At 40.7% G+C, this 20163-nt stretch overlaps 1 protein-coding gene across 1 annotated transcript in view; it reads right to left on the minus strand.

The window, feature by feature from the left end:
- The window catches only part of nr5a1 (nuclear receptor subfamily 5 group A member 1), a 61788-nt gene extending 41872 nt beyond the window's left edge, over positions 1-19916 (minus strand). The window contains exons 1-3 of the mRNA XM_033048875.1: positions 19703-19916; positions 9749-9867; positions 9300-9441 (exon numbers count right to left, since the gene is read on the minus strand). Coding sequence (XP_032904766.1) covers positions 9300-9441; positions 9749-9867; positions 19703-19757 — 316 coding nt within the window. The 5' untranslated portion in view covers positions 19758-19916. The remainder of the gene's footprint in view (positions 1-9299; positions 9442-9748; positions 9868-19702) is intronic.
- Between the last annotated feature and the right edge of the window lie 247 nt (positions 19917-20163).

A 20163-nucleotide genomic window follows, 5' to 3' on the forward strand; every position in this document is an offset into this window, starting at 1 on the left:
TTTGTTTCTTTCTCTCTTTTACTTTCAACACAGAATTCCTAACAAAATGCTGAGTTGCCAACTGGTTAGGGTTATATTGTTTGATACACTGATGGGGCTGCTGTTAAGCAGAGACTGGAATGCTTATTTGAGTGATAACCATCGTTGAACAATTGTTTAACTAGAAGATAAGGTTAGTGTCACTGTCCCAACCCTTCCCCCAGTGCATATGTAAGAGATGACTCCGATACGTCTTGTAAATATTGAAGTATACTGAGTAAAATAATTTTTCCTAGAGTGGTTTGTTATCAGGTTGTACACTTGACAGAAAGTGCTCCAATCCATAATTACCAAATCCACAGACCTCCCGAAATTTCTTCTTTTAATCAGCGTTCAGTCGTGGCGAGACTTAAAGAATAAGGTTGCCAAATATTAAATAAAGACTTATTCACTGATGAATGCGATTCAATCCTGGCCCTTAACCTGCCTGCCGCAAATAAAGATTACGGGACTGAGATTTGAGAACACATTCCAATATCCAGTTTTTGAATGTTTCAATTGAGATGCAGAGCGTTTATCAGAAATTATTGTTAGAAGTTTTAAAAGTATACTAGACCAAGTGGGACCCGTTGGGACCCATTCCCTCAACACAATATTCCAACACTCACCAGTTCCTCCAACACAACCCATTCCACCACTCACCCATTCCCCCAACGCATAGATAGGTCAGACAGTCAGAACCATTTTCCTAAGGTGAAAAAGTCAAAGACTAGAGGGCATAGCTGTAAGGTGAGAGGGGCAACGTTTATAGGAGACGTGTGGGGCAGTAGTTGACAGGGATGGTGGTGGTGGAGGCAGATACCATAATAGCATTTAAGAGGCACATTTGGACAGGTACATGAGTAGGTTTATGAGCCAAAGAGGAATATGGGCCAAAAGCTGGCAGATGGGACTAGTGAAGATAGGGCATGTTGATCGGCATGGGCAAGTTAGGCTGAAGGACCTGTGTCCATGTTGTGTGACTCTGACACATGGATATGCAGAGAACTGAGGAATACGGATGACATGCAGGTCAGGGAGCTTAGTTTATTTTGGCTTCATGTTCAGCACAGACATTGTGAATTGAAGAGCCTGTTCCTGTACTGGACAGTGTATGTTCTATGTGTTATGCATTATTGGTCAAAACAAAGAAAGGGCATGTTCTTACCTATGGCCAAACTGGGTATCAAAGAGGAATGCAATGGACGGCCATTGCTAAACTACCCATATAGCAACACTGAACAGAGATGGATTTCTATCCTAACGGACATGAGTGTTATACGCAGAGCAACCTTAGGTTTTTCAAGTTTTTTCCTTTCTTGACAATAACTTTGCCCATCACCAGCTCCCCCAGCATCACCATTCACCAGAAACTCAACTGAACCAGCCGTATAAAAGTACAGAGACCGGGGACAGGTTGTGGAGTGACATCTCCTGGCACTTCAAAGATTTGACACCATCTCACACGTCCATGTGATGGAATATTGTCCTGCTAATTGTAATGCCAACACCACATGCCACAACCTCCTTCCCAACAGCACTTCACCAATGGACAGGAAATCCATTCACTTAATGGTTAGGAAAGGTTTAGGGGGATATGGACCAAATGCAGGCAAATAGAATTAGCTTCAATAGGGCACTTTGGTTGGTATTGATGAGTTGGCCTGATGGGCATATTTCCATGCTATATAAATTTATGTGTTTAAAAAGGAACTGCAGATGCTGGAAAATCGAAGGTACACAAATACTGGAGAAACTCAGCGGGTGCAGCAGCATCTATGGAGCAAAGGAAATAGGCAACGTTTCGGGCCGAATCCCTTCTTCAGACTGATGGGGGGTGGGGGGGTGGGGCGGGGGGAAGAAAGGAAAAAGGAGGAGGAGGAGCCCGAGGGCTGAGGGAGATATAGGAAGTGGAGGAGACAGCAAGGGCTAACAAAATTGGGAGAATTCAATGTTCATGCCCCCAGGATGCAGACTCCCCAAGCGGAATATGAGGTGCTGCTCCCCAAGCGGAATAGGAAATTGGAGGAACAGCACCTCATATTCCGCTTGGGGAGTGTGTGTGAGTGGGAGTGTGTGTGAGTGTCAGTGTCAGTGTCAGTGAGTGAGTGAGTGAGTGAGTGAGTGAGTGAGTGAGTGAGTGAGTGAGTGTGTTTGAGGTCTCAGTGACTGAGCTGCCACCCCAATAATCCATTCGGCCAGTCCCTTCGGCCCACAACACCTTACTGGCGCTTCAGAACCCCCCCCCCCCCCCCCCCCCCCCCCCCCCCCCCTCCCCCCACCGGCCAGCAATATTGGAATTGGTGGGGAGGTGGAATATTGCGTTGGGGGACCAGCCCTCCCTTGTGAAACTGGGATCCAACGGGTACAACTTAGTCTAGTTTAATATAAAAATGTACACAAATTGCTGGAGTAACTCAGTGGGTGAGGCAGCATCTCAGGAGAACATGGAAGGGTGACATTTTAGGTTGGAACCCTTCTTCAGAAATGTAATATCTTAACTCTGCATGAAAATAAGACTCAAATGGTTATATTGTACATTGAATCCTGAATAAATTGCTTTCTTTCACATATTCTGCATGCTGAAATTACAGATGAACAAACCAAGTCTAATCCATCCTTCTCCGAGTAATGGAAAGATTTAATTCCACTTCCTCAGATACACCAAACCTGTACTGCCATGGAAAAATAAAAGAATCATTCACGCAGCAACAAATTATATTAATGTGCAGCAATCTTGAAGAGGATGCGAACATGGATATTCTCGCTGGTGTCTATTTCATGTGGGTTACCTGGAAGTAACATGAGGTCGCCTCAGACACAGAAATCGATGCCAGTTTACACCATTCACATGCCTGAGCACAGTTATACCTGGCTTCCGTCCAAGCTCAATGGAGGAGTGTTTCTGGTTATGAAAATAGGCTGTGAGTGGCCTGATTAAAGAGCACATCTGTTCAGTCCTCCAGCCAACTGCATATCACAAGTGAGGTGCAAGAGAAACACACCAACACGTAGCAGAATAGAGCCAGATCACACACTGTGATGTATATCACCTCTGACCTGCTGTAATGAGTTCCCCCACAAACCTCCGGGATTTTGGGAGGGGTTTAGGAGGCTGAAATCTGTCTGCTCAGATCTTTATGTTTAACAACAGAGGATCTCAGATAGAGTTATTGTTCTGTTATGATGTGGAGGAATGCAGGAGCTTGTCCTCGAGTCATAAATAGAGTCATTGAGCCATACAGTGTGGAAACAGGCCCTTCGGCCCAACTTGCCTACACTAACCAACATGTCCCATCTACACTAGTCCCACCTGCCTGCAATTGACCCATATCTCTCTAAACCTGTCCTATCCATGTACCTGTCTAATTGTTTCTTAAATGTTGCAATTGTCCATGCATCAACTACCTCCTCTGGCAGCTCGTTTCATACACCCACCACCCTTTGTGTGAAAAAGTTACCCCTCAGATTCCTATTAAATCTTTCCCCCCTCACCTTAAACCTATGGTTTTCGAATCTCCTACTCTGGGCAAGAGACTCTGCTAATCTCCCCGATCTATTCCTCTAATGATTTTATACACCTCTATAAGATCACCCCTCATTCTCCTGTGCTCCAAGACTCTTGCCTTATGAGATAAGGGTGGAAATAAAAACTCTGCAAGGTTTCCCTGCATGACAAATCTCTGGAACTTCGACCAGATGTGCCACAGAGAGTATTCTGACGGGATGCATCTCGGCCTGTTCGGACAACTGCTCTGCTCTTGACCGCCGGAACCTGTGGAGAGTGGTGAACACAGCCCTGTCCATCACAGCTTCGTCAATTCCTTCCATCTTTACAGTGCATTGCATCAGGAAGACTGGAAGTATCATCAAGGAAGCCCTGGCCATTCCCTTTTCCCCCTTCTGCTTTCTGAGAGTAGATACAGAAGATTGAGAGCTCAGACATCCGGACATAAACAACTCCTTCCCCACTACTATCAGACTCCAGGACCTCTTTCACACCCATTCCCAGAGCTGCTGTCACATACTCTGACTGTACTTTAATTTTGATTAATTTTAATTAATTTTTTTTGCACTCATTTGCATTGCAATACAATCTTCCACCATCCTGCCATTTCGTGACTGCCAAGACTGCTCAAAACTAGACTAGGCGTCTAATGATGGACTCCTGAACTCCTGAACTTTAAGAAAGAAAGTGATCATGCACTATTTGGAGTCAAATCAAACCAGTTGCGAAGGGTAAACTCCGCAGAGATTTCCTGATAGTTGAGTGTTAGCTAGTATTTTCCAATGGGAAGTTTGCAAATGTTTGCCCTTCATGGTTCATGTGTATTTGACTTCAAGTTGGACAAAATAAAATATTTATTTTGATCCTAACCTCGGGTGCTGTCTGTGTGGAGTATGCACGTTCTCCCTGTGACTGCATGGGTTTACTCCCGGTGCTCCGGATTTCTCTCAGATCCCAAACATTTGCTGGGAGATTAATTCACAACATTGGATTAATTGGGACAATCTCCCTAATTTTTGTTTGCTTGGAAAATGGATATTGATATTAATTGATTTTTTAAATCATAGTGACAATGTTTACTTGGAAAATGTGCTAACTTGAATCCCTTTCTCTTACCCATGCTGTGATATTAGTCTGACACATTAACATGCAATCTGCTGCTACGAAAGTTAAAGGATTGTTATGTTGTTTTCAGGAATTCTGGCAGCATTTGAAAAGAGAGAAAACTGAGCTGATGTTTAGGTGAGAGGGGACAAAGTTTAAAAAGGATGTGCAGGGCATGTTTTTTATACACAGAGGGTGGTGAGTGCCTGGAACGCATTGCTAGGAAGTGGTAGTCGAAGCAGATACATTAGTAGCATTTAAAAGATGTATGGATAGGCATTCGAGACACAGGAACTGCAGATGCTGGAATCTTGAACAAAGCACAAATTGCTGAGGGAACTCAGCAGCATCTGTGGATGGAATGGATATGTTGATGGACATTTCAGGTCAGGATCCTTCTTCAGCCATTAACTGTGTCTCTTTGCTTTGCTCCTTAGATGCTGCCTGACAGACTGAATGTTTCTGGCATTTTCTGTTTTACTTTCACATTTCCAGCATCTTCAGTTTTCCCTTTCTGAATAACTTGCAGCAAAATTGATTCCCTCCTATGTACTGCAGTACGTCAGTCTCATTGGGTGACAGATGCTTCATTCCAAACAAAACTGAAATTGGAGAATGTTTCCTTGTCACTAAATCCACAGCACAATTCATTACCCAGAATCAGAGCTTCTTGAAAATTGCCCAGTTTTACTCGTATTTCAATTGTGTTTCTCATCTTGACTGTGTTTAGTACTTTGCTTTTGTATACTACATTAACATTTGTGCTTATAAGGGGGGAAATCAAATTGCGCCATTCTATAAGGTGGCAAAATCAGGATTTTCTCACAATTGTCCTCTGGTGTTATTATCAGTAGATCTCCCTCCCCTTGAAGTTTTTCTGGTTCAGAGGACCCTTTCCCTTCCTTTCTTTCAGCAATGATAATGCAAAGCCCATTCAATTCAATGACCACCATCCAATCAACTTGATAATAGGGACCTATTCACCAAGCAAAATAGGCCATATTGCTCAGGTAAACCATTTCATTTAAAGCAACTGCAGGATTTTGGGTTCAAAGATAAATTTCTCTCCTGTCAGGCCCACTCTTTGCTCTTATTTGTTCTAATCAAGGCTGCATTTAATTAATATCATTAAAATATATATTAGATTTAAGTATTTTGTAATTAATTATGGGATTATCTTGACAAGAAAATAACTTTAATAAGTGGAACCTTTTCCTCGGAGTCAATATTAATGATAATCCCATCCCCGTCCCTTTGTGGGCTCGTACTGTGGCTTCTTTATCTGCAATGTAATCATTTAAACATAAGAACAACAGAATCAGGAGTAGAAGATGGCCATGTCCACCATATCCGCCATTCAGCAAGATCATGGCTGATCCTCTACTTGGCTCCACTTTCCCTGCATCGTGTTCACAGATTGCCCAGTGGCATGTGCATATTCTACATCATACTGACTTGAAAATTTATGATTCGACGACCAATCTTGAATCCTTGACTTGGGGAAACATTATCTGTGCATCCGGCTGGTTCAGCCCTTTAATTTTCAATTAGATCCTTGCCCCATATTCTATGTTGTAGACAGCATGTGATTAGCCTGCTCAAACTCTCTTCCCTCAGCCAACCTGCAACCCAGCAGTATGAATATTGATTTCTCTAATTTCAAGTAACCCTTGCATTCCCTCTCTCTCTCTCCAACCCTCCCCCACCCTAGTGGTCCTGCTAGTTTCACTGTTTGTATCCCTTCGTTATCACCTCCTCCACACCAGCAATGGGCTTATTATGGGTTCCTTGGCCATCTGTACCTTTTTATACTTTTAGTTTCCCTCTCCCCTGACTCTCAGTCTGAAGAAGGGTCCCGGCCTCAAACGTCACCCATTTCTTTTTTCCAGTGATGCTGCCTGACCCGCTGAGTCACTCCAGCATGTTGTGTCTATCCACCAACCCAGGAAGCAGTCTGTTCAATCTTTCCAGCCTTCTCTCTGAGTGTAAGCTTTCTTTGGCAAGAAGACCAAACTATACAATACTTCAAGTAAAGTATGTATCCAACCAAGTATATAGCAACTAGCTAGGTAGACACAAAATGCTGGAGTAACTCAGCGGGTGAGGCAGCATCTTTGGAAAGAAGGAATGGGTGACGTTTCGGGTCGAGACCCTGCCTCAGTATCCACGCCTTGTATAATTGCCATAAACTTTAAATTTTCCCTCAAGCACGTTGACAAGTTAACCATAATTTATCCGACGGGAATGTAACATTGTTATTAATTCCAAGCAACAACACAATGGGAAAGATTTAAAAAATCAGAAATTAAATAATTTATAATTCAGAACTTTTTTTTTTGCAATTTATAAAGACGATTAAATGGGAGGATTGTGTCAAATAATAGTTTAAATGTGACAGCCACATAAATCTGAGAAAGTCACCTCAAAACCTTTATTCATTGCCTATGATTGGATATCATCAACATTTTACCAAGACCATAGCATTTAAGATGTAACTTCACAAATGCAGATGGAGCCACTACACAAATGCCTTGGATGGTTTAATTCTGGCGACCATACGGACTGTGTATAGGTACACAAAAAATGCTGGAGTAACTCAGCGGGACAGGCATCATCTCTGGACAGAAGGAACGGGTGTCAGGTCTGAAGAACGGTCTCGACCCGAAAAGTCACCCATTCCTTCTCTCCAGAGATGCTGCCTGTCCCGTTACTCCATCATTTTGTTGATTTAAACCAGCATCTGCAGTTTTTTTCCAAAATGGGCTGTGTAAAGCTTTGGTGTGAAGATACTGGGACATTCGTTGCCCAGCAACCTATTTCAAAAGCTTGAATTTAGATTTTAAAAATTATTTTAGTTCCATTTTCTCCACTTTTTCGTTATTGTTTAGCAAAATCGGATATTAAATAAGTCAGTGAAGAGATGCATCAACTTTATAACATAAAACTCATCTGAAATAGCTAATTATTATCACAATGTGCACCTTTTAAATCATATTAATATCAACATTTTACAGCATTGCCAGGATACCACCATTGCACTCTTACACAACGCATTTAACAAACTAGTGGAATTAGGCAGTAATCCACATGTTCAATCCCAGAGACCTGCGTAGCATCCGTAAAGCAAAATGAATGAAAATGTCACTCCAGTGAATTTACATTTATTGCTAGCATGGAGTTGATTGGTGAAACAAACAAAATCAATTTTTTCAAGTAGGCTTTCAGGATCTTTATTCATTAGTTAAAACTGTAAAAGTCAAATGCTAATTATTTACAATTGGTTTGTTTTCCAAGGGAATTGTATTTAGTGCTTTTTTTAAATGCCCATATAAAATATATAGTCTAGTGTAGTCATCAGACATGATATAGATGGTGATCTGCAGCTACAAAAAAAACATGCAAGACCAACAATCAAAAATAACAAAATACTTGCAAAGGACTAGATTGAAAATTAAATGTTAAGTGGAGCCACAGTAAAAAAGAATAATAATTTCTCACGCCGATGACATGCTATTGTAAAAACTTGCATTAACAGTACAACAATTATTTTCTTAATTCTCTATAACTAGCCAAATCTTTTCTCATTTTAAACAAAACACGGATAGACATTTTATACATATTATGACTTTTGTAGGAATATTTATTGATATACTGTGGCTATTATTCTATTTCATTATTTGATAGAAACATGCTTAAGAATTAGATCTTAGAACATCAAAGTTCTGATGCGTAATAATTCTTTCAAAATTACCGTCACCACTACACAAACAAAATTCTTTTTTTTTCCATATTTTAACTATTATCTTATAGCAGTTTGCGATTATACTTAAGTCACTTACATTGCAGTTTTAAGGATGGGGAGCTTACTGTTATTTATTTGAGTATTTCAACATCAGAAAAATAAAATGTTTTTTCAGGTCATTCTTCTATGGGATAACAGCCTGAAGTTTACCATTAAATAATACTCATTTCTCATAGACCACCTGTACCCAATTTCATTTATTTTTTTCTCCAACACAGGCATTGTGATTTTCACGCAAAGGATTACGGAGATTTGTTATTTTAAAGCAAGGAACCCGTTGTGATATGTGTATATATAAATCAAAGGTTAAACTCAATTCATTAGCTAACTCAAGTCGGGGAACAGATAGCTCCCATTTCGTAATATTAATCCACGGTGTGTCTGCTGGGCCAGACTCACATTATTGCTTCTGCCGATTGAAGTAAATTAGAGTCGATAATAGTCACTGTGTGAAAGGCCTGCACATGAGTTTTCCTTGCAGATATTCTATAACCAAAACATCTCGCTCGTGGAACATAAAGTGACCTGAACAGAAACAAAAATAAACTAGCTGTTCGACTCAATAAAATAAAAATAATTTGTGGCAGTCTAAAACTTGATAGCCAGTTGTAAGGAAAATTCAGTCTTTGGTGAATCTTGTGTGTTTATAATTGTGGCCCATAGAATTTCGGCTAATCTGTATAATCATACTTTAGAGTTCTAAAGACTAAAAGTAACATTTTATTTCTCGCGGCGCGTCTTTCAATATATATTATTGCATGCAGTTAGTTGTCAGGTTAACTGTTTACAGCGCTGCCATTGTTAGAGATTCAGGGGGGCTTCTATGCTTCCTGGTCTAAAAGGTGAAGCCGGGGAAGTGAGACTTACCTTCTAATCTCATGCCCACTGTCAGGCACTTCTGGAATCTGCAATACGGGCATCTCTTCCTCTGAGTTTTGTCGATTTTGCAACTCTGATTCTCGGTGCAAGTGTAGCGCTTGCTGTTCTGCACAGTCCTCTTGAAAAATCCCTACGGGGACAAGGTGGCAAGTTGTGAAGACCCCAAAAAATTAACCCTGACCCGTCCTGATACAAAACCGAAAGCAAATCGAACCAAGTGTCTGCATCCACTCTCCAAAGAGACATCCAAACCCAAAACTCTGCACGGTGCATTTTCTAGGCATTATTATTATTATTATGTTTTAATGTGCATTTTCTTTATTCTCTCGTTGGGCATTTTGTTGTCAATTTTCATGGTGAAACTGGCGCACTTTGTTATTTTATATAATTAACTTGGACCACCGCAGAATCCAGACAGTGGCAACATCTAAACTCACCTTGCAACTTTCACAGGTCAGTAGTCCGTAATGATAACCGGATACTTTATCTCCACAAACCGGGCACAGTTCGTCAAGATCATCGTCATAAACGTAGTCCATCACCTTGAACTGAAGAGCTGAACAGAGGGAGTCAAAAAACAATAAGGGGGTAAAATGTGGGGGGTTCCGTGGCAGAGACGGAGAGGTCCGGTCACAAACAAGAACCTCCCGAAGTACCTGGATATTCAAATGTCTATTTTCCCTCTGACCCTCTCTCTGAAGACAGTCATTTATAGAAATCACACACAGTCAGTCACATATCAGTTCGCCATGGAGACGCGGGCCAGCCCACAGGCGTAACTGAGATATGGCCCTATTGAAGCAATCGATAACAACGATTGTTCGACGACCTATCACACTTTCACTGCCGTGACACACCAGCATCTCACTCTCATGCGGACCAAAACTAAAACATCTGAGTTATGAAGTAACTGAACACTACGATTTTATTCGAGAAGATGCAAAGACTGTTTGTTACTCCTGCAGCACCACCCGTTTGTAAAACAAAATTCCTTAACATAAACACATATTGTTGCAGAGAATAACGGCAGGTTTATTGTATTTATGGATCTGCGCAGACACTTGGAATTAACTTGGAATCAGGAATGCTTCATTTTAAACCGCTAATTACAGGCAAGAAATTATGCGAGTGTCTGAGATCCTGAAATGGGAGGGGGGGAATTAGTGAGCAAAGAAGTGCTAGATTCGCTCTCATTCACAAGCTAATGCACCTAACGAGAGACTATTGTGAAACGGGCTACAGACAGAACATTCAGGCGGTTGGGACCCCACCCCACCCTGAAGATGTTATTTGGAACAGCAAAAGAAATGTGTGTTCCATCCAACCGTCTCTCTGCAAAGAGTTGACCTGAATCCTCGCTTCCAGTGGCAGGGGGGAGCATTCATCGTGCCCCTCAATAAACCTACCGTCGTTAATAAAGTCCAGAAAATAAATATTAAAACCCAATGCATCCATTGCACAGTGAGTTCTACTGAAATTTGTCCCAAAGAGTCCACCCCACCCAGAGGCAGATTTAAACCGTGCTTCGATAGCAGCACACGAACGAATAAATTAATTCCAGTGTGTAGGAAGGAACTGCAGATGCTGGTTTACACCGAAGATAGACACATAATGCTGGAGTAACTCAGCGGGACAGGCAACATCTCTGGAGAGAAGGAATGGGTGACGTTTCGGGTCGAGACCCTTCTTCAGGGTCCATTGGCTTGGGTGGTCGTTGGGTAACATTAAATATTTGCGCGTTCTGGGGGTGGGATTTTAATTGTAATTTTAAATTGATCAGACTCGTTGATTACACTCACTCATAACTGAACCCCGCCACGGAGTCGGGGGCGTCATTGATAACATGTCATGTTTTCATCGTTTTAGGGTCGGTGTCATTCAATATGCATGAGTGGCAAATAACGTTCGGGCTGCAGAAGGGTCTCGACCCGAAACGTCACATATTTCCTTCACTCCATAGATGCTGCCTCACCCGCTGAGTATATCCAGCATTCTTGGATGCCTTCGGGCTGTAATTTGTCACCTTTTTTATTTAACCGTTTGTAGAGATTGTTTAATATTACCACAGGGGAGAAAGAGCTCCAAGAAATCTACATTTGGATAGACACAAAAAGCTGGAGTAACTCAGCGGGACGGGCAGCATCTCTGGAAAGGAGGGATGGGGAACTTTTCGGGTCGAAGAAGGGTCTCGACCCGAAACATCACCTATTCCTTCTCTCCAGAGATGCTGCCCGTCCCGTTGAGTTACTACAGCTTTTTCTGTCTTTCTTCGGTTTAAACCATCATCTGCAGGTCCTTCCAACACATTCTACATTTGTAATTGTGTTCAAACATGCAGTGAGTGGATGGACAATGATATATTCCCCTCCAGTCCACTTCCCCGTTGCTGGAGTTGATTGTAAAAAGGGGCAGAAAGGAGGTTCATTGCATGTAGAAACAAAGAACTGCAGATGCGGGTTTATACCAGAGATAGGCACAAAGTGCTGGAGTAACTCATCGGGATGTATTCAGAGATTTAGCTCTTAGGGCTAACTGGATCAAGGGATATGGGGAGAAAGCAGGAACGGGGAATTGTTGGAATTGATACAAGGTTCACCTGTCCAAGCTGGACCCCCCCCCCCCCGCGTCCGAACTCTTCTCCCCGCTTGTCGCCCCCCCCCCCCCCCCCCCCCCCCCCCTCCGCCAACTGCGGGTCCAGATGCTGCCGAGCGTATACGCTGTGGGGCGACCTGTAAGTTTAACACGGACTGTCGAAGGCTCAGTTGATGATTACTATCCGTATGAATGGGGAGTGAAGCGACGCAGGCATCAGTCCGACACGAGAAACAAACCACGCATGCTGCTAAACAGAGAGACTCTAAATCTCAAGTGGGTGATCTTGGCGGGGGTGGCATGAATGAGAACCCTCTAACCGGGGGGGATTAAACGTCCTGTTAGAACCGGGAATTGTGAGGAATATATTTCTCACTGATTTCTCCCAAATGCAGGAACATCTTGTATAACCACAGAAAGCAGCAAGCGAACGAATCTCAGAGCTTAGAATATTATATTTCAAAAGGATATTTATTTAAGCATCGGAAGGATATTGATCAAACTATTGACTAGAGGATTCACAGACGTTTCAGTGGGATGATAAGTAACGGTCTTTTTTGCCCCCTCATTAGGGCTCAGCTGCAGCACTGGGGGAGTGGACGGGATGGGAGTCTATCACTGCCCATCCATAGCATGTTTGATCTGATTATTCGCATTTGTCATGATCTTTTTTTTTCACGGGTTTTCGAATTCAGTCCTTCCAATTGCAGGAACATTTCACAGAATCTCAGAAAACGTCAGTGAATGCGTCCGAGACAATCTCATAGACTTAGAATGTTATATTTCCGAAGTTTAATTAATTAGTCGAAGTGCCCGGGGCATTTCTGCGTGGCGATACAGGTAACATTGCTCGCATTTATCAGGTTAGCGGCACCTATTTTGTGAAATCGAGATATTCAAGTCCACACTCAAAACTGAACGTGAAGTAAGCTAGATAAAGCCGTGGAATTATTTGTAAAATACAGGTAGGATGTTTCGCAACCCTCCAGGAGTTGCAGTCTCGGCTTTCTAAACAGCCCATTTCTTCTCTCATGAGATGCTGCCTGTCCCGCTGAGTTATTCCAGCATTCTGTGTCGCACTAAACAGCCTGTCGGTATCTCGGGAGCAGCCGGCATCATTGGGTTCTTGTTCCTGCTTGTCGCTGTGTCATTTCCCCCTCTAACATTGTACCAAATAAACTCCATTCCAAGCCCGCAGCGCCCGGCCAACAGGCAGAACTAACGGAGACTTGTTAGATATTGTTAAAGAGTGAAACGATGGGAGTTTTAGAGTCAATTATGAGGCACAAGGAACTGCAGGTGCTGGAATCTTAAGCAAAACACGAAGTGCTGGAGCAGTGCAACGGGTCAGGCAGCGTACGTGGAAGGAATGGCCAGACGACGTTTCGGGTCGGGACTCTTCTTCAGACCTGACCCGGGCGATACACATTCCCTCCACAGATGCTGCCTGGCCCGCTGAGTTCTTCCAGCATTTTGTGCTTTGCTCGAGTTTTTAAAGTTACTTTTGCACCAAATGAGACAATGATTTGAGGTAATTAAATTTAATGGATAGTTGCATGTTCCATATCACACGCCCAATGAAAATCGGAGGTATACAAAAGTGCTGGAGAAACTCAGCGGGTGCAACAGCATCTATGGAGCGAAGGAAATAGGCAACGTTTCGGCCCGAAACGTTGCCTATTCCTTCGCTCTATAGATGCTGCTGCACCCGCTGAGTTTCTCCGGCACTTTTGTCTACATTCGATTTTCCAGCATCTACAGTTCCTTCTTAAACAATGAAAAACGGAAGCATTTCAGGGGTTTGCATTGATTAAAATGTGCCTACTGTTTGATGCTCATTCTTTATTAATACGCGTTTTATACCAAGTGCTGCAACCTATCCAATAGTTCAATAGTTACTTTATTGTCACATGCAGCTGGATACAGTGAAACGCTTTGTTCTGCATGCAACCCAATAAACTCATTTTATGCATAAGCACAATCAAATATAAGTAAAAGTCCATTAGTTTATAATTGATAGGAGCAGAATTAGGCCATTTAGCCCATCAAGTCTACTCCACCATCATGGCTGATCTATCGTTCCCTCTCAACCCCATTCTCCTGCCTTTACCCAATAACGCCTGACAAAAGGGTGCAATGTTAGAATAATCGATTTGAAATGTCCCGCCACCTGAAGGTGAACCTGCTTTGCCTTCCCCGGGGCTGGGCGCGAGGCAACCAATGCGGGTGGCCCCGCCTCTCCTCGCGGCGCGCGGCCAGTGGGCGCGGGGGGGAGGGGCTGACCACGACCCACCGGCCTCGAGAGGCAAGATGGCAGCTCCAAAGGGAACGTGTTGCACCCTTCACACCAGCAGCAGGTGACATCTCTCTCCTCCATCTTCACCGCCAGTCTCTCTCCCATCTTCACCGCCAGTCCCCAGGTTGTTGGTTTAGGTGTCAGGTCCCAGCGCGAGGAAGCTTTTTGTTAGTCGCGGTTGGAGGTCGCCCACTGCGTGGAAGGTTCCAGAAGGGCCCAGTCTGCTCCCCAACGTGGACAGAGGGGTGGGCGACATTGACATTGAAAGGAAGAAATGCCTCTCAGGAGGGGAATTATTCCAGTGCCCTGGCCAATCTCACAAATAGCACCAAACAATGTATATGGACGTTGTTTTGCTGAAGGGGTTTACTGTGCAACTTGGTTGCTACATTTCTTACATCTACAAACCTTGGAATGTACTTTGCTAACCAAACTACTTTGAGATATCTTAAAAGGCCACTATAACATGAGTAAAGCATGCTAATTCTGCAAATTACGTATGTTCAATTTACATTAAAGCCATTCACTTTTTTTAGACAATACACACACACACTGAAGACGCTGAAATTTGCAGCTGCTGAATTCCTCCAGCAGTTTGTTTTACAATTTACAAAACTTTGTTTTTGCTGTAACAAACAACGTTATGTGCTCTCTACATAACAATACAATTCCATCATGGAAATTCCTGGTCGTTTTGATTGATAACATTTTGCTTAGCAAAATATTATTCAAGAAGTCATCCATCTTAGAAATTCTACTTCTCATTACAATGTTCCTAACTCTGCGCAATGAGTGAATTGTGGTACAATAGAGATAGTTTTTGATGGCAATATTAAAATAAGGCTGCATATATTGTATAAGACGACAATACTATACTGGCAAAATGCTGATGTATAACTAATTCTTATAGTAACTATTATTTTACACAAAAAATGTACATGTAACTAATGTCTAAATTTAATTTCTCTGAGGAAATCATCCTGTTTTTAAATGGGAGAAGTTGCCCTCTTTTCTATTTTTCTGTGAAGACTTTAATATCAGAAGAGGTTGGAGTAGCCATTCAGCCCATTGAGCCTGTTCAATTAATTCATGCCAGATCCAATTACCTGTTCTCTCACCAAATCCCTTAATTATTTTATAGAATAGAAATGTGTCAACTTCAGATGTGAATATATTAATGAATTCAGCCACCATAACTTCTGGGCCAAAACACTCTGGTGCCTTTGAGAATAAGGTCATCTTTATTTGCTGGAGATCAGAATATTTCATCCTCCCTCCATTAATCCCATCTCCAACTTATTGTTTATTAACAACAATTGCATCAAATATTGTGCTTTTTAAATTCATTATTGGGATGTGGACATTACTGACCTACAGTGTTGTTGGGGGTCTGAGGGGTAAAGTAAGAAGAAGGATGTGTGAGAGAGGACCAGGATAGATAGGAGGAACAAGGAAGATGCAGAGGGGGTATGGGGTAGCTGAAATTGGAGAATTCAATCTTCCCCCTGATCAATCTGCCCATCAAGTGTAGCTCACCCATATCTTCCTATCGCTTGCACCCACCCCCCCCCCCCCCCCCCCCCTCTTTATACTGGCTGTTTTCCAGTTACTCTGAGTCTAGGTGAAAGGTCTCAACCTAAATTTCTCAACTGTCCATGACTTGTTCATGACCATAAGTCATAAGAGCAGAATTGGGCCATTCGGCCCATTGAGCCTATTCTATAATGGCTGGTCAATCTTTTCCTCTCAACCCCATTCTCCTGCCTTCTCCCCTTAACCTTTGGCACCCTTCCTAATCAAATGCCTGTCATTCCAGCTTAAAAAATACCCCAAATCTTGGCCTCTACAGATACTGCCTGACGTTGAGTTCTTCCAGCTATTTTTCCTCTGTTTTATTTGAATTTTCTTTTCACATTATTTTAATAACAGGGTACAAAAATGACACAGGATTTTATAACTCATAAATGTAAATGATCCCGAACATGCAGCTACTGTGTGAGAATTGTCCATTCAGCAGACATTTATTGTTAACAGAAAAATCTCATTTTTATTTTAGTCTTTCATTTTGTGAAATATGAATGCGGGTAACTAAGAATGCAGTTCTTTGGAAAGGGATTTCTAAGTTTCAAAAACAGTTAATGAAAATTACTACAGTTTAAACGGAAAAGTTAGTAGAAATGTATATTATTTCAATAGGATTAATAAGAGAGGTATAAAACAAATTATTCTTTGAAAAAAAGGCTGGACTATCTCCATTATTAAGCTCAAAATTATTTCTGCTTTTCTTTTGATAACATTTTAATTTTTTATGTTCTCATCCTCTGTATTTCTGTTCATCAATTTTATTCTTTGTTTCTTTTACCTTTCATGTGTCGCTCTATTTTTGTTTCAATCTATTTCTTATTCATTCTTTTCCTTTTTACTATGCCCTTTTAATTCCCAACCCATCCCCCCTCCCTCCCCCATTTCCCTTCTCTTGTTTGTCTCCCTCCTGTTCTTTATCATTAAATTGCTTTCAATCATGCATTTACATTTTTTTTTTGATTTTGCCTGACTCCATAATCTCCCGAGCTTTTGTTGTGCTCTATCTTTCGGCTTTGTTCCTGCATTATTCGTTTCGTTCTTGGCGCTGTACCACTGCCCTCCCTTATGTCTCTTTTTGTCTCCCATCTTTGTGCAGGCGGGAGGGAGTTAGCTTCCCAGCGCAGAAATGTTTCCAACACTTGCTGATATTCTCAATCCTATCGCAGTATCTTTTACTGAAATCTTAAATGTTTCTATTTATTCTAGCTGTTTTTGAAAGAAGCAAAGAAAACACAATTTCAGCAATGCATTTGATATAATCTTCAGCAAGGTAAATTTCAATACAATTTTAATAACAGGCACGATCAGATATTTGTATTGAATACAAATGGGCCTTTGTACATTGCATTGTTAAATACACAATTTGTACACTTTTGGCAGGATGTTTGCTAATGGTTTGGGTTAAGTCTTTGCATAATCTTGTCATTAAAAATATTGGTAAGGGAATGTATGTGCAACATTTGTAAACAGGGAAAATTCACCTCTTAAGCTCTGCTGAACCCTGATGAATGGTGATCTTACTAAAACGAGTTGCATCTCAGTCTAAGCACCGATGCTTTTCATCCTTAAAAATAATTTTTGTTTAGGTAACTTTTCTGAGCCTGAATGGGAAGCCCTTGTTCTTAAGTAAAAACATGGATGTGTTGGGGGAAAAACTCACTTAAAGCCTTTTAGTTTACTAATCTCATAAAATTTAACTACCGGTGTCAAATTATAAATACACATTTCTCTTTCTAAAAACAAAAATTCCTTTAACGATGGAAACTGATGTCATTTTATCAACAAGATAAGGAACACTCATGAACTTAGGGCTGGGACACTAAAATTTGTTATCTCATTGAGGTGTTGATCAACTGTCAGCTGTTTCATTATATATTAAATGCAGTGTTTTCATTTCAGTGTGCCCTGCCGCGATTCAATCATAAATTAGAGTTCAGTTGCATTCCTAAGAGAGCACTAAAACCTTCAAAGTTTTGTGCAGTTACCTTTCCAGATTACTTCAATTCTATTTCATTTGTCAAAACACATTTGAAATAATGTATTTGAATCAAAGGTCATAAAGGAGACCAGTGTCTGAGAAAAATTGTACACACAATTGGTTTATAGTCGTAATCTCTGAACTTGCACTGCTCTATTTTCAGTCTATCATTACACTAACCTAAACACAAGTGGCAAAATTAAATGTTTTCTTTCTTCAATAAGTATGCACTTGAATAAAAATGTGGTTATGCGGCATTTCATTGAACATAAATTGTCACCTTCCGCAGAGTAAACAAGGAGCAGATATATTGGAATTTATAATTAGGAAATGTATGTTGACCAAAAATAAGTATTATTCCCAGCTACCACTCAGATGTACACTGTGTCATGTACGTAAAACTATGCTGAGCAAATAAAAAAAACACCATAGATTCAATGGAAATTATATTTTTCAGTTAGACTTCCGTTAGATCTTGTGATGCTGATTTCTTTTTAGAAAAATGTATTCAAAAATATTTCCCTTTATCAAGTGTAAATAGTCATATTTTAAACATCTTCGCAAAACTGCGATAAACAATTCTACTTAAAGAAACATTGCTACAAAATCTTTTTTTTTAAATCTGCAAAACCTTCGCCGATGTCATTGCATTTTAAAGAATTTTAGTGAATCTGATTCTCTGAAAGCTCTGAAAAATGACAATGTATCGAATCAAAATTGTAGAAATAATTTAAAGACAATCAAAAGATTTTAAAGACAAAGTCAAACATTCCATCAAAACACCCATAATCTCTGCAGTGAAATAATTGGTACTATTATTGGCTTCTAAACTACATTAGTCAAAATCTGATTTCTTATGGTGATCTCTTGTAGACTGTTTCCTTTAGGTTTATTTCTATAACTCCAGTACCTGAAACCTATTTATAATTTGCTAAATATTATGAAGAATTCTTTTGAAGGAATACATTTGTAACAACATTTATTAAACAATGTATTTGCAATTTTCTGACAACATTGTTTAAAGTTTGTTATTTCTAGGTGCTGAACAAGTAGTTCTCTAACAATGTACTACACTGTTAATTTTTTTCTCCAGAATATATGTTTTCTATTGATTGTTTTTTCCCTCTGCTATCACAGTGAAGCTCCCCGTGTTATCAGAACAAGCAAGTAGCAAACTTCTACCATTTTACAAATACAAAGTGCCCTAGGATTCTAAAAGGGTGCAGCATTTATTTGAAAAACGCTCGGTTTCTTCCCACTACTAAAACATCCTCTATATTTATCTGTATTAATGATAACTATAATTGTATAAAGACACCATTGGATGCGGCCAAAAATATAACACAGATCAACATTATTAATCAAAACCTTTACAGCAATTTTATACAAGTGAAGCGGAAACTAAACTGAAATAGTGACCACATTTCTGTACCATGCGAATGCTGTAAATCAGACTCTTTGAACTGCAATAATTTAAAATGCCACCAGCCTAAAACCATACGTTTTAAGATAACATGATGTGTTGGCCCAGAAACTGGTTCACTTTTTTGATCGTTCTACCACCGACCATTTATAGTTTCTTATTAAGGTTCACATTTGGAAATAACCAGCCCTTTTACAATTAGATGGTTTACATTTTGCCAGGTAAGAAATTTTAATATTTTATGCTTACAAGTTGTTTAGAAATTTTCGGGCCGTATAAAATATAATTATTTCCACACAGTGGCTAATCTCTATGCATTTGCCACTGAATGCTGCAAATCTCTGTTACGCTAGTAATAATTTTTTGTATGTTTAAATGTAAAATACTCTCCAATACAGGGCTTTGGTTCAATTGACTCTAACAGAGTTATAACCGCCTAATCCAGCACACTGTGCTTCATTTAACCATTCTCTCTAATGATTGCGTGTAACTGATCAAATATGTTTAAAAGTACTTACGTGTGTCTGGAAGGGTTGGCTTACAAGAGAGTGCCAAAGAAGGACTATCAGACATTACTGCTTTAAGAAAATCCACTCCAATCTGCTTCACCTCTGGCCTAGTTAAAATGATCTTCAAATTAAAAAAAAATCAAGAGAGTTGGAAAAGTAGAAATGATATGCTTGCTACTGAACTCTGATCTGAATGTGTGACAGTACTGCCGTAAACTACACCAGCCAACTCATGATGGGGCTAATAATGAAATAAAGGTCCGGGCTAGAAATTTGATTGGCCCTCTTGGTCAGGTGACCTCACGAGAGATAAGAAGTCCTGGTTACAAAATGACAGAAGTTTTTTTTTTGAAAGAACAGATAATACAAAAGAAATAATTAACCAAGTCGGGTAGAGAGAGAATGGATGGGAGAGGTTTCCATCGCAAACTTGTGGGCTGTACAGTGCAAGACCTTCCGATCTCTGCCGT

Source organism: Amblyraja radiata, chromosome 32, assembly GCF_010909765.2.
Source record: "Amblyraja radiata isolate CabotCenter1 chromosome 32, sAmbRad1.1.pri, whole genome shotgun sequence".
NCBI lineage: Eukaryota > Metazoa > Chordata > Chondrichthyes > Rajiformes > Rajidae > Amblyraja > Amblyraja radiata.